This window comes from Solanum tuberosum, unplaced genomic scaffold (genome assembly GCF_000226075.1).
Source record: "Solanum tuberosum cultivar DM 1-3 516 R44 unplaced genomic scaffold, SolTub_3.0 scf00524, whole genome shotgun sequence".
Classification (NCBI taxonomy): Eukaryota; Viridiplantae; Streptophyta; class Magnoliopsida; order Solanales; family Solanaceae; genus Solanum; species Solanum tuberosum.
In genome coordinates this window covers 150432-163376 of record NW_006239443.1, presented here as the reverse complement: position 1 = coordinate 163376, position 12945 = coordinate 150432, and the positions used below count along the sequence as shown (strand labels likewise).

The window sequence follows — 12945 nt, the reverse complement described above, 5'->3', positions numbered from 1 at the left end:
AATTTGCTCATGGAATCTTCAAAAAAATTTAAATGAAATTTATGTATTTGTAAACTACGTAAAAAGTATTATAAGTCACAATAATTGACAATTCAAAATATTCAAAAGATATATGAAAAATTTATGGTCAAAGATAGACTTGCTTGAATTTCAAAATCTGAAATGTGTCATATAAATTGGGACAAAAGGAGTATGTGTTATCTTTTTAGTTTGTTTTTTAAAATGTCACCTTACTATAATTAGAAATAATATAATTTTAAAATTTTCTTTTTATAATGAAACGATATACAACCACACAAATATCTAAAATTGTTTTAGACCATAAATTCTAAAAATCTTCCCTTTTGTTTTTCTTATACACTCTGTCAAGTCAAATACTGCCACATAAAATGAAACAAAGAAAATATCACTTAACAATGTTTAATACTATTCATATACATTGATTGGCACACTTATATTTATCGAGAAAATGATTATGAGATCAAGAACATACGTTTTAATTTAACTCGTTAGATCTATAAATTAGTGGTTGAATATACATGTTCGTACGTAAATGGTTTAAATAAAAATAATAAGCAATGATTTAGTAAGTATGGCAATGCTTAAGAACAAAGATTTAGTAAATATCAAGCTTGAAACACAAATTAATATTGTTTTTATATTGTTCAGAATGCAACCTTTTACAAGTGTATTCACATTATATTTATAGGCAATAAAGGTAATGCATTAATAAATAAAAAAAACTTCATTCGACGCCTAAAGTAGTACTATGCTTAATATCAGTATTTCACGTGTGAATATCGTTATCTATATATATGCCAGCTAATATTTCTCTGTTAATGATAGAGTCTTATACAAATATATCTGACGTATTTTATTTTTTTTGTTCTATATATCATCACAACATGAGTCCCTCACTCACTTCTAATCATGAGTTCTTCCAAAAAAAAATTATGACGATCATCAAACATATCTTTAAACTGAACACTCCAGCAAATGAATCTTCATGAATATGCTTTGCTTAACCTTTGTGCCACGTATGTTTTCATATGTTTGTCATGTATATAAGTAGAATTTCACACGTAAATTTTTATAATAATAATGATATATTTAGTAGAATTTCACACGTAAAATCTTTAAGAAAGTAATGGCATATTGTAACCTTATTCCTATTTTATGACAAAGAGGTTGTTTTGCTTTCCTATACTTTTTAAAGGATATTCACATTGAATTGCAATAAAACATGCTTAATTACTACATTAAAAATCAAAATGACACCCGTTAACAATCAACAATATATTCACTGATTAAAAAAAGTCCTTTTTAAGTTTTGGGGTAGTTTCAAAATACTCTCTTAAATATTGAATAATTTTGGTCCATTAAGTTTGTTAACACTTTTAATGTCAATAACATATTTATTAAAGTTAATTTTAGGTTAAGCAGGACTAAAACAAAGTATCTAAAGTGTAAAGGTTTTATAATATAATATATGAGACGATGGTAGAAATAAAGATCGAGGAAGAAGTCACACTCAAGAGAGGAAGCTAAACTTTCAAGAATCTTGGATTCGTAATTTAAAAACATGGGAAGATTGACAATAATTTGGCACGGTATATTAAAACAAGGTGAGTGAAATGGAGGCTCACCTACGGGGTGTTGTGGGATGAGAATATGTCATCTTGACGTAAAAGGCAAGCTCCACAAAGTGATAGTTTGAGTAATATAATTATTGTATGGGGCAGAGTGTTAGGTAGTCAAGATAGCCTACAGTCAGAAGATGAAGATAGCAAAGATATATGAGGATGTTCAGATAGTTAGATAAATGTGTAGGCATAGCTAGAGAGATTTAATTATACGGAGCAAGATGGAAGTGACAAATAAGATACAGAAAGCAAGATTGATACGACTCACAACTAGACATCAATCACGACAAATAAAATACAGAAAGCAAGATTCATACTACTCACAACTAGACACATTCTGAGTTAAGGACAGAGAATAGATAAATCTAGTTCATACAGACTACATATGAATTATGATGGTCCACATCTTGTTGTCTACACTGTGTATTTGGTCTCAATTGTTGTCCTCTTGTATTGAGGTGTACATTGGGATCTGTGTGGAGACAATACACCATGGTATGAACAACTAGCTGCAAAGACAACAAAACAAAACCTTGATGTCAGCTTTATAAAACTAGATAATTTGACAAACAGATAGGGTTATTTATTTCTTTCCCTTCCACCAATATATATTTTCAACTACTCATTTGGCATTTTAATAATTTATGGCTGACATGCATGGCTTTTTGGACTTTGCTTCAACCACAATTCTCTTTAGCTAGGTTCAATTATTATTATTATATTGTTTTCTGTCTTAAAATAAGTGTTATTTTAGTAACAAGATAATCATCGCTTTAAAAATTCAAGATAATATATAATTAATATTATATTCAACTATACCCTTATATATTATGTTTGCTAGATGATGTCAATCAATTGAGCAAAGAAGCAAAGATAAAATTAATGAGCATTTAGACATGTTTCATTGTGAACTTTGAAGAAGAAGAAAATGTTTTCGAGGTACAACAGCAACATCAACATCAACATACCTACGAATGGGAATTTGTCCATAAGTGGGGTTTGGAGAGGGTAGAGTGTATGCAGACCCTATAACTACTTTGTAAAGGTAGAGAGACTGATTTCGAAAGACCCTCAGCGTAGGTATAAAAAGTTTGGAGAGGATAGAGCATATGCAGACCTTATAACTACCTCATAGAGGTAAAAAATCTGTTTCCAGAAGACCCTCGACTCAAGTGTAGCAAATTCAAGTACAAAGAATAAGAAAACATAGCAACTAACGAGGGAAGTAGTGCAAATCCTACAAGAAAGGAATAAGAACACAAAATAATATGATAATTGAAACACAATAAACAACAGACAATGATAGATATCAAAAGTAGGAACTACAATAATACAATTAGTACAATGGCAAACACCAACAAGCTTAAACCATTGAAAAGCAAGAAAACACACTACTACCTACTAACATTCTACCCTAGTACACGTCCACCACACCCTTATATCTAAGGGTATGTCCTCGGTAACCTGAAGTCGTGTCCTATCTAATCACCTCTCCCTTATAGTTCTTCGGTTTACCTCTACCTTTCCTCGTACCTACTATGCCAACCTCTCGCACCTCCTTACTAAATCGTCTGCGCATCTGCTCCTCACATGTCCAAACCATCTCAATCTCACTTCCCTTATCTTGTCCACCATAGAGGCCATTCTCGCTTATCCTGAATATCTTCCTTCCTAATCTTATCACTCCTTGTATGCCCACACATCCACCTCACTATCAAAGTGAAAGTGATAATTGAAAATTGGCAAGTTGTGTTTGGCCATGAACACAAATTATTTTATTTTTTTCTTTTTGTGAGTAATTTGAAGTGAAAAAACTTCTTTGTTGTTTCTCAAACTCTTGAAAATTTTGATATTCAACTCAAGTTGATTTCCAAAATTTTATGGTCAAACGTGTTTACGTCAAACTCTAGAAAAAAATGAATGGCCAAAGCATCCAAAATTTGAATAGAAACCATAGAAATTGGGAATATTGATCAATTGGCAAGCTTTGATTGATTATGTTGGAAGTTCAAATCATAAAAGGGAAATCAAGGAGTTTGAAGATGGGGATGAACAGAGACTCAGAGAGAGAACTAATGTATGAAGAAATTCATTTCCTTTCTTCAAACTTAATTGCAACTAAAAATAGTACCAATAAATTTAAACAAAAGAACATACTAGATTGTCAAAAATGGAGGCCTTGCACTCAAACTAGAATAAGCACCACATAAAGAAATAACAGTTAAACCTCACCACCACCAAAATTACATTATCTCCACCACAAAGAATGTGAGTACACATCTAAAAGGTCCTCTTCTCCTGATATGCTGAAAAGAATTAGCAAAATTATAGCCACTGTCTTTCAAAATCCATATATCTATATCAGTATATCTAGACAGAGACATAATCTACAACAAACATGCTCTTTACAACAAACTGCTGGACTAAAAGTTCTGATTGGAAAATTTTGACAATCGAAAACAGCCAGCCAGATGGAAATCGTCCGACAGCCATGTCTCACCAGGAATCCTCAACTCTCTTAATTCTCGAGCAAATCAGAAGAGAGCATTCCAAAGAGCTTCTTCCCCTTCACCACACTTCTCGTGGACATATTTTAGCTTCTCTACTGATTTACAAATTCCACTGCAGCTCCAGTCAAACGAGGCGACACATACATTACCTGCCTCAGCTTTCCAGTCACAATCTGCAAGGGGGTACCATAGTAGTAGATGCATTAATAAGATTTACAAAAAAAGAGTGTTTATATACTGCTTAGACCCGAGCTAAACAGTGTAAATTGACTCTGTTCTATTTTGTATTACGCCCTCAACTAGAATGTATGTCTACGGACAACAAACTAAGAATTACATTTTATTAAACATGTTACTCCTATATGAATTCAAGATTTTAGGCATGGAATGAAGGAAGGGACACTGATAAAAAAGATCATTATCCGGCATGTCTTTCAATTAGGAAACTCTTACTGAGAACTGACCAGTTTCAACTAACCTACTAAAAAAATCTGAATGCACCAAAACAAAATATTAGATCGTCAAAAATGCACCCCAAAAAGTTCTGAATGCAGCAGATTGATACATTACTAAAGAGAAAATACCTGGTGGTGTTCCACAGCACATGGTGCGTTCATCAATGTGCTCAACTTCGAGACCGATAAACCAAGCCCCTAATGACACGTCTTCATTGGCATACTTGTGCAATATAGGCCTGAGTTAAAAGTTTAAATCCTTTATAATTACTAGAGCATTTAACAATATATGATAGCGATGAAACAACAACTATGCTCCAATCCCAAGAATGTGTGGGTGTCCACTATATGATGGTGATACTTAGATCAAACATACAAATATCTAGTATAATGGAGACTGACAAATTTTAGTATTGATAATCCACAGTATACATGCTAATATACAGGGATACTTCAAGAAAAAACAAGTCTTTTTACCATTCAGAAGACTTCAACGACTTGGTAGATGATAAACAAATTCAAGCTTTATCAACTATTTTAACTTACTGATTGATTGATATGTACGTGGCCAAGTCCTTGGAGATAGCATAGATCTGACCAGTTGCATGTCGGAAGTATTTGTTTCCTTCTTCTCCAAATTTCCAGTATTCTGGCTCATGGTACTTTACAGTCCTACAAAACAATATTGAAGTTCAATTCATGCAAATAAAATGTTACTACATTTGAAACCAAAATGCAAGCTGAAAGCATCAATTGTCATAAGCTAGTAAAGCTTCACAATTACTTTTGAGCAAGAACAGGTCCAGATTTCATACACCCAATGTAAATTCTGGGCTTCGACCGATGACGAGCTAGAGTTGCAGCTAGCATGCCTGAAAATCATTAGTCATTTAATACAAGCTGAACCAAGAGTATTAGTCGTTGAACTATAAAACTATATAGAAAACATATCCAGTGCATACCCAAATTGACGTGGACATCATCATCAACCTTCACGTAGAAGTCGGCATCCCATTTTGCAACAGCAGTAGAAAAGAAAATCTTAGTTTTGGCAGAGAGCTCGTGATATCCTTCAACATGTTCCTACAACATCATGCAGATTCGGACCCCAATATCTGTAAGATTTCCAAACTTAATACAAAAAGCAAAACTCTCTTAAAGTATTGTACCAGCCTGAGGAAGTCTTTATGTTGAGCTTCTTCAGAATCAATAGCACGATCCAGTATGCTGTTAGATGTTGCACTGGATAACCAACACAGACATTTGTCAGTTCAGTAACATTAGTTTCCTTTTCATCCTTGCTCAGTAACACTAATAAGTGATGACTCATACATACTAGTAACATATACTACCAATAATAATACAGAAAAAGGAAAGAAAATGCTGGAAAAGAGAGAGAGCAAAGAAAGTGCAAAGATGTAGAATTGACAAAGATCTTACAGGTGATGGAAAATTTAGTTGGAGTGGATAAGCATCGTACAGATGAGAAAGATCATTGCACGGGTCTAAGACAAACTATCCAAAATGGAACATCTAGATTCTGATCAATCCTAAAACTAGCCAGTATCTTGTTAGTGGTGATATGTAATTGCAAGTATTTTAGTTAACATAAATGGGCAGTTCATATAATCCATCCGAACTCAAACAGCATGTAATCATGCGTTCATTAGTTAAAATGTGTCTGTAACAAACCTCTTCAGCCCTTTTCAGTGGTGTGTTAGCTTTTGGTAAAGTGTTCTCCTGTAGTGTTTAGTACTTCTGAAAATTTTATAGACACAACACTAAGGGCTTTGTTAAGTGATTTGATGAAATACTTACTGTCAAATTTACAAAATTAATCTTGGTTCTTTTAACTATTGAACTATTGAGATAAGTTCATTTTAGGCCCACAAGGAGCTTCAGTAACTCCAAAATTGAGCTTTCGCAGAAAGTGTTTTTCTGTTTAAGTATCTGCAAACTGAAAGGACTCTTAAAACATTTGCTAAGACAACTTGAAGAATTACCCTTTCAAGCTAAAAGCATTTCTTTCTCAAAATGCATCGCATTCCAAAAGACATTTTTACCTCCCAACACGTGGCAGCATAAGATACTCTCTCTAAAGCACTACAACCCTCTTGGTTTAAATTAAACTCGCACCAAAAATTGCATATTATGCATCTAAATCAATTTCTAGTTCCTTTATTTTATTTCTTACAAGGAAATGAATTTCTAATTTCTTAAACTCTTTTAAACCTCATAAATGTCATAAGCAGGAGACAGACCCTGTTTGAGTTTATTACTACTGTTCAAATCAGTAGATTAGTGCCTCAAACTAGATGGCTACCTTTGTACAGAAAGCAGCTTGAGATTCATTTTGGATAGCCAATATTTCCCACAGCACGTTTTTAAAAATATTTCACAGGTAACTTCAATGATTCAACCTGGGTATGAAAACTAGGAAACAGCTGAGGAAGGAGTAAGTGCATTCAACTATGAGTGGAAAACAGCTTGAAATCCAATTTTCAGATGATACGTAAAGATGCTTAAGAGAAGATGGGCGGAAAGAAGCATTATACATTCTTTTGGAGAGAATTTGGCAGGGTCCCAAAAAGAGTAGATGGTTCTGGTCCACCACCGTGAGCAGATCCAACTAGAACATTAAAAACAAATTGCATAGGACGATTTGCAAGGTTGAACATCACAAGGTTGTAGCACATTACTTAATTATCAAAAGAAGAGGTAGCAACAGCTGACCACGATTCAGGAAGAGGTTGTCTTCTTTTCATTTTTGTTATGGAAAGTATTTACTTTATTTTCATTCAATGATGCAAAAAGGCTCACTTCATTCGCACTTAAGCCGTAAAGTTAGGTGCAAAATAGGTGTGGTTTTTGCGTTGTTTAGGCGAGACTTCAATGTAGGCAGCGGGGCATTAAGGCATGCGCGGCATCACCCATGATAGAAACTACACACAGTAGTTCCGGAACCAAGCAACGAGAGGTATAAAGATTGGTTCTGCTGCATTATGATACAGGGGAAGGCCTTCTTAGTCTTCTTCTAGCAAACTCTAAGGGGTCGTTTGGAATGATGTATAAGGAAAATAATCATGGTATAACTTTATCCAATGTTTGGTTGTAGTTTGAATCATGTATAACTAATACACCAATTTGGTGTATTATTTTATACTAACAAGAACATGGAATAACTAATCCATGCATGACTTATACATGGATAAAATAGCAAAGGACAAAACTACCTTCATCTTTTTCCTAGAAACCAATGAAGGTCAATCATTCAAAGGTATAATTGTGAACTTATTACTTTTTAGCTTAAAAGGTAAATAATTATTTTGAATGATGTCTTGTATATCCAATTTTAGTGCTATGAACCAAACACCCAACAAGGAATAATCTTTGTATTACTAATCCTTGTACAACTAATCCATACATAACTAATCTCTGCATTATAATCCTCGTATAACACTTGTCTTCGAACCAAACGACACCTTAGTCTTCTTCTAGCTAACTGAGTAAGTTGGAAGTATATGTTAGGAGTACTGTTTTGGTGTCTCTTTCCTACAAGCTAAGTGTAGTCGAGCTTGAATTGAGGATACAATTCCTTTTCTTTAACTTACTTTCCACTTTTTATCTATATAAGTTTATCCTCTCTTTTTGGCATCTTTAGGAAGTAGGACTGCTAAAGATGTGTGGATATCCGACAATTTCGATCGAGCAGGAAACAGATAGTGCACATATTGGCCCTTTAGAAGAATATTCTCCTGATCCAAATAAGTCAAAGGGTTTCATTTTTGGACTTCTTTCTTTTGCCCAACACACGAAATGGAGGCATTTGACCTTGGAAACATGTCAGGAGTATGGGTCACTCCAAATTTCTATAGAACTGTAACAATCTAATTCTGCAAACTCTCTACAATCAGATCTTTTATAACTTTAATGATGACTTGAAAGGAAAACAGATAAAACTTCTTTCTCTAATTCTGCATCTAGGTGACCCAAATTCTTCATTTAGCACTACTGACATAGTAGCTCAAAATTAATACTCCCTCCGTTTCAATTTGTCCGTCTTAATTTCCTTTTTAGTTTGTTTCAAAAAGAATGTCTCTTTCCTTTTTAGCTTACTCTTTAATTCCAACTTTCCACGTGTCATGTTTAAGACCACAAGATTAAAGGGCATTTTGGTACATTCTACATATCTTTAGTTTAAGACCACAAGATTCAAAAGTCTTTCTTTATTTTCATTAGCTCCATGCCAAGTCAAAACAAAACAAACAAATTGGAACGAAGGAGCACCAAAATGTAGGATTTGGAACCCATTTGTCCTCAAGGAAAAGAAGTATTATACCTGTGACCAATCATGAAGCGGACTACAATTCCCTTCTCTTTCTCCAATCTGAGAAGCTTGTCCCCTAATATATACATACATATAGTCAAGCCATCAGGCATGTTTCTTTCAAAATAAAAAAAGAAGATTTTTCAATAGAGATTGTAGGAAACAGGGACACAACTGCACTTGGAGGTTTGTTTACCTTGAGGCATCCAAGTTTCTCTAACCGAATCTCGCCTCTTCCTACTGCTAAAAGCAGTATTAATCCCAATTACCACAAAAACTTTCTTCCTTGGAGGACCATTTTGGGAATGAGAAGAATTGGAAGACTGATCAGCCACCTTCATTTCCTGTGTGCTCCGAGTGGCTGCCAACTCCATCTGAAGCGTAGCAATTGACTTGTCCAATGATCTAAGCAGACCTCCCAAAACAGCTCACAACGATTAGTACCAAAAATAGAAAGTCCTCCCACACGACTTAAATATAGAAAACAACAAAAGTATGATGCTTAGAGAACTCACTGAATTGCTTCATGGGTTTTGTACACCTCCTGCATTACATCCTTATCTTGTCCTTGTTTCTAGTATACAAACAAATTATACAAGGTCACGAATAGTCAGGTAAGAACACAAGCTACAAGCCAAAATAATCTTGGACTCCCAGAAAGCAAGAACTAGTGAAAAATAACAAGCAGACAAATTGAACTTAACAAAGCTAAACCTCCATCGACCAACTTCAATACACATAAAGACAGAACTCATTAAACCACTACAATTAGCTTCAATCATCATAACAAAGAATTCATTTGAAAAAACACAAGGTAGACAGATTGAACTCAACAGAAACAATAAAACACAATTAGCTTTAATACTCAGAAATCAAGAACAAAAAGAAATTACAACAGAAGATTGCACTTAGCAGAATCTAAAATCTACAATTAACTTCAATACTCAGGAAGTGATTGAACTTGCAGATGCTAATATCAACAAGTATCTTCGACACCCAGACGTCGAGAAAAAGAAGTTCAGAAAACAGACAGATTGAAAAGCTTATAGCAGCAATTTGCTTCAATACCCAGAAATCAAAAACTCAAAAATAGACTGATTCAACTCAACAGAATCTAAACTCCAGAATCTGCTTCAAAATCCAGAAATCAAGAACTTAAAATTTTGCATAAACATACAACAAATGGTGAATTCCAGAATTAGCTTCAAAATCCAAAAAAAAATAATCAATAAGTAAAGCGGAAACAGACAGAGATTGAACTTGATAGAAGCTAAAGTCCACAATTAGATTGAATATCCATAACAGAAAAACTCCACAAAACCACAGATTGAACTCAACAGAAGCAGAACTCTGTAATCAACTTCAAAATTTGCAAAAAAAAACAAAACAGACAACACAACAGTATCTAAATCTACAATCAACTTGAATACACAAAAATCAAGAACTCAAAAACCTTCTTTTTCGAATTACAATCCTCAGAAACAACTTGAAGTTCTTGGTCCCTTCTATGCTGAGCTATAAGCTGACTCCCAGATTCAGTTGGTGACCACCATCTTCATCAAACAAACAGATCCATCAATAAAAATCAAAACTTTAACAAAATTCCAAACATAACCCAAAAATCTTAAAGCTACCCTTTTTATCATCTTCACCTGTTAGAGAACAACATCCCAATAAAGAAGAAAGCAATTGAGAAAATAGGTATCCATTTTACAGAAACTTTAATAGTATGTCTATTCTTCATTGCTCCTAATTCCTAATCAAGATTCAAGAATCAAGAATCAAGATCAAGGGGTTGGAAATTAAAGGGTCACTGTATCTATGGGTTTTTTTTCATATTATACAGAGATATCAAAAGGGGTGGAGACAAAGTTGGAGAGTAGTGCCAACATGAAAAAGGGGCTGTTAATTTCTCTGTTTTTTCCCCTTTTTTTTACCAAAAAGATTAAACAATTGTTGAGATTTTGAGAATGTTGTTAATACTTTTTTTTTCAAGAATGTTAGGCACACATCACAACAAGAGAGAATAGTATAGTATATCGTAGAGAGGAAAGGAGGAAGACAATGGTTTGTCAAAAGTTATGCTTTGTGTGGGTCCTTTTGTACTAAGTTTCCAAAGGCTTAACGTTAACTTCAAAGGATATGCTTTGATAACAATTTGTAATATGATGAAAAGTCTAGTTTTGGTATATAGATGTGGAAACAACTTTTTTTGGAATAACATAAAACACATGATTTAACTAATTATATTAAACACACAATTTGGATGGTTATTACGTGTTGTTTCATAACGTATCGTATTATATTAGTGTATTATTTAATAAATACAATGTTCGAATAAATTGCATTGTTCTCTGTTGTCACACGTTAATAATTTAAATAATAAGACTATAAGATAGAGTATGGAGTAGAGTTATAGTAAAAAGGTAGAATAAAAAATAAAATAGGATTATTGAATAATAAGTAAGGACAAAATGAGAAGAAATTATTAAGGCAACGACGTGATCACATCAAAATCGATTGTTATACAAAATGAGACTTTTTATCTAATGATGAATTTAAATAATATGATATATTAAAATTAAAGTAATAATGAAAATAAATATAATAATTAAACTAAAAGGACGATAATATCGATAATCCAAACAACGTGTTAGAAAATTGTGAATACTCACAAGTCACCAGCAAATAAATTACTAGGGTAGTAATTATCAGTCTAGTAATTACACAACCTAATAATTGTATTGACTTGTTTGTTTGTCACGGTACAATTGCAGTGTAATTACAAGTGTATTATTTGGTTACACAAGTGTAATCATGAGGTTACATTGAATTTTAAAAATAAAAATTAATTATCTAAAATTAAAAATTTATATTAGATAAATAAGGGCATTTATAAATGATATTAAATTGTATATTTAATATATATTGTCTTTTGAAAATATATTTATTAATTAATAAACATATGTTCTTAACTAATATTATAAAAATAATTGATTTATATTTTTCAATTTAGTATATTTTAATCAAATTAATCATAAAACACTAAAAGTACAAATTTTCTATGAACATCATGAAATGCATGTTTGACAAAAGATTAATATTATAAATATAATATCATAAAATTATCAAAACATTTGATCAAAAGATAATCCATCAAGTCTAACTAAAAAAGTAGCTTTGCAATGTAAAATGTCTAGTCAATATTTCTAAACCAAATTAAAATGAAAATATAACATAAGTTCTAAATTCAAAACAAAAAATTTAACATAACACTCTTATGTCAAATTTCAACATAACATACATAAATAATAATAATTATTATTTATAAAAAAAAAGGAAAACGTAGGTCCATAACCTTATTCAACAATTAATTCTACTTTAATTTTAAAATTAGAATACTAACAAAATTATACTAATGAAAAAATAAAAAAAAATAGATAATGCAAAAAAATTGCATGGAATCACATGAAGTAAAGGTTGATAATGAGAAGGAAATGAAATATAAATAAATAAAAAAATATATGTATAATTACTCCCGCCAATTACACTCAATTACTTGTTGACTAAGTAATTACATAACCAATCAAATATGTCAAACAATGTAATTACACTCAATTACATCAAATTTAATTACCAAAATGAATTCCAAACCGGCCTAAAAGTTTAAATTTCAAATAGTTTAAATTTTAAGGAGATAGACATAAAAACAAACTTGAACTAAAGCAAATTATCAATTACATTTCCTTTTTGGGATCCTTTTACTATTTCATAGAATCATGGGAATGAAGAGATTCTATTTGTCTTGGGACTAAATTCTTAGAGAAAAGAATTATTTTTTAAACTATTTATGTAGAGATTTATTCAGTCGTCATTTATTATGAAATTATATATTTTAAAAAAAATACGCTGTCAAATTAAATTGGAATGACACGATAAAAAAATTTAGGATTTAGATTTGATTCGAACTGATGTAAGACTGCTATAACGAAAATTTAACTACTATAAAA

The 12945-nt window shown here is 32.2% G+C and overlaps 1 protein-coding gene across 2 annotated transcripts; it reads right to left on the bottom strand.

Annotated features, from left to right (window-relative positions):
- Nucleotides 1-3788: 3788 nt before the first annotated feature.
- Nucleotides 3789-11063, bottom strand: LOC102588772 (beta-1,3-galactosyltransferase 7). 2 transcript variants are annotated; one of them, XM_006364898.2, is made up of 11 exons: nucleotides 10588-11063; nucleotides 10389-10488; nucleotides 9451-9509; nucleotides 9132-9340; nucleotides 8948-9011; nucleotides 5778-5850; nucleotides 5571-5691; nucleotides 5393-5480; nucleotides 5155-5280; nucleotides 4738-4847; nucleotides 3789-4326 (listed from the first exon to the last, which is right to left on the bottom strand). In XM_006364898.2, exons 1-11 carry the CDS (start codon nucleotides 10677-10679, stop codon nucleotides 4178-4180), a joined length of 1191 nt encoding a protein of 396 aa, XP_006364960.1. In that variant the 5' UTR covers nucleotides 10680-11063; the 3' UTR covers nucleotides 3789-4177. The 2 variants fall into 2 exon arrangements, with proteins under 2 accessions (XP_006364960.1, XP_006364961.1); XM_006364899.2 differs by lacking the exon at nucleotides 10588-11063 and having other exon boundaries at nucleotides 9132-9350; nucleotides 10389-10477.
- Between the last annotated feature and the right edge of the window lie 1882 nt (nucleotides 11064-12945).

Bases quoted from the DNA above. Each gene is read 5' to 3' on its own strand.
- LOC102588772 (XM_006364898.2), bottom strand. From the start codon at position 10,679: ATGAAGAATAGACATACTATTAAAGTTTCTGTAAAATGGATACCTATT. The intron at 5,692-5,777 runs GTACAATACTTT...ATGATGTTGTAG, and splicing joins ATAAAGACTTCCTCAGGCTG to GAACATGTTGAAGGATATCA. The intron at 4,327-4,737 runs GTATTTTCTCTT...ACCCCCTTGCAG, and splicing joins GTGCTGTGGAACACCACCAG to ATTGTGACTGGAAAGCTGAG.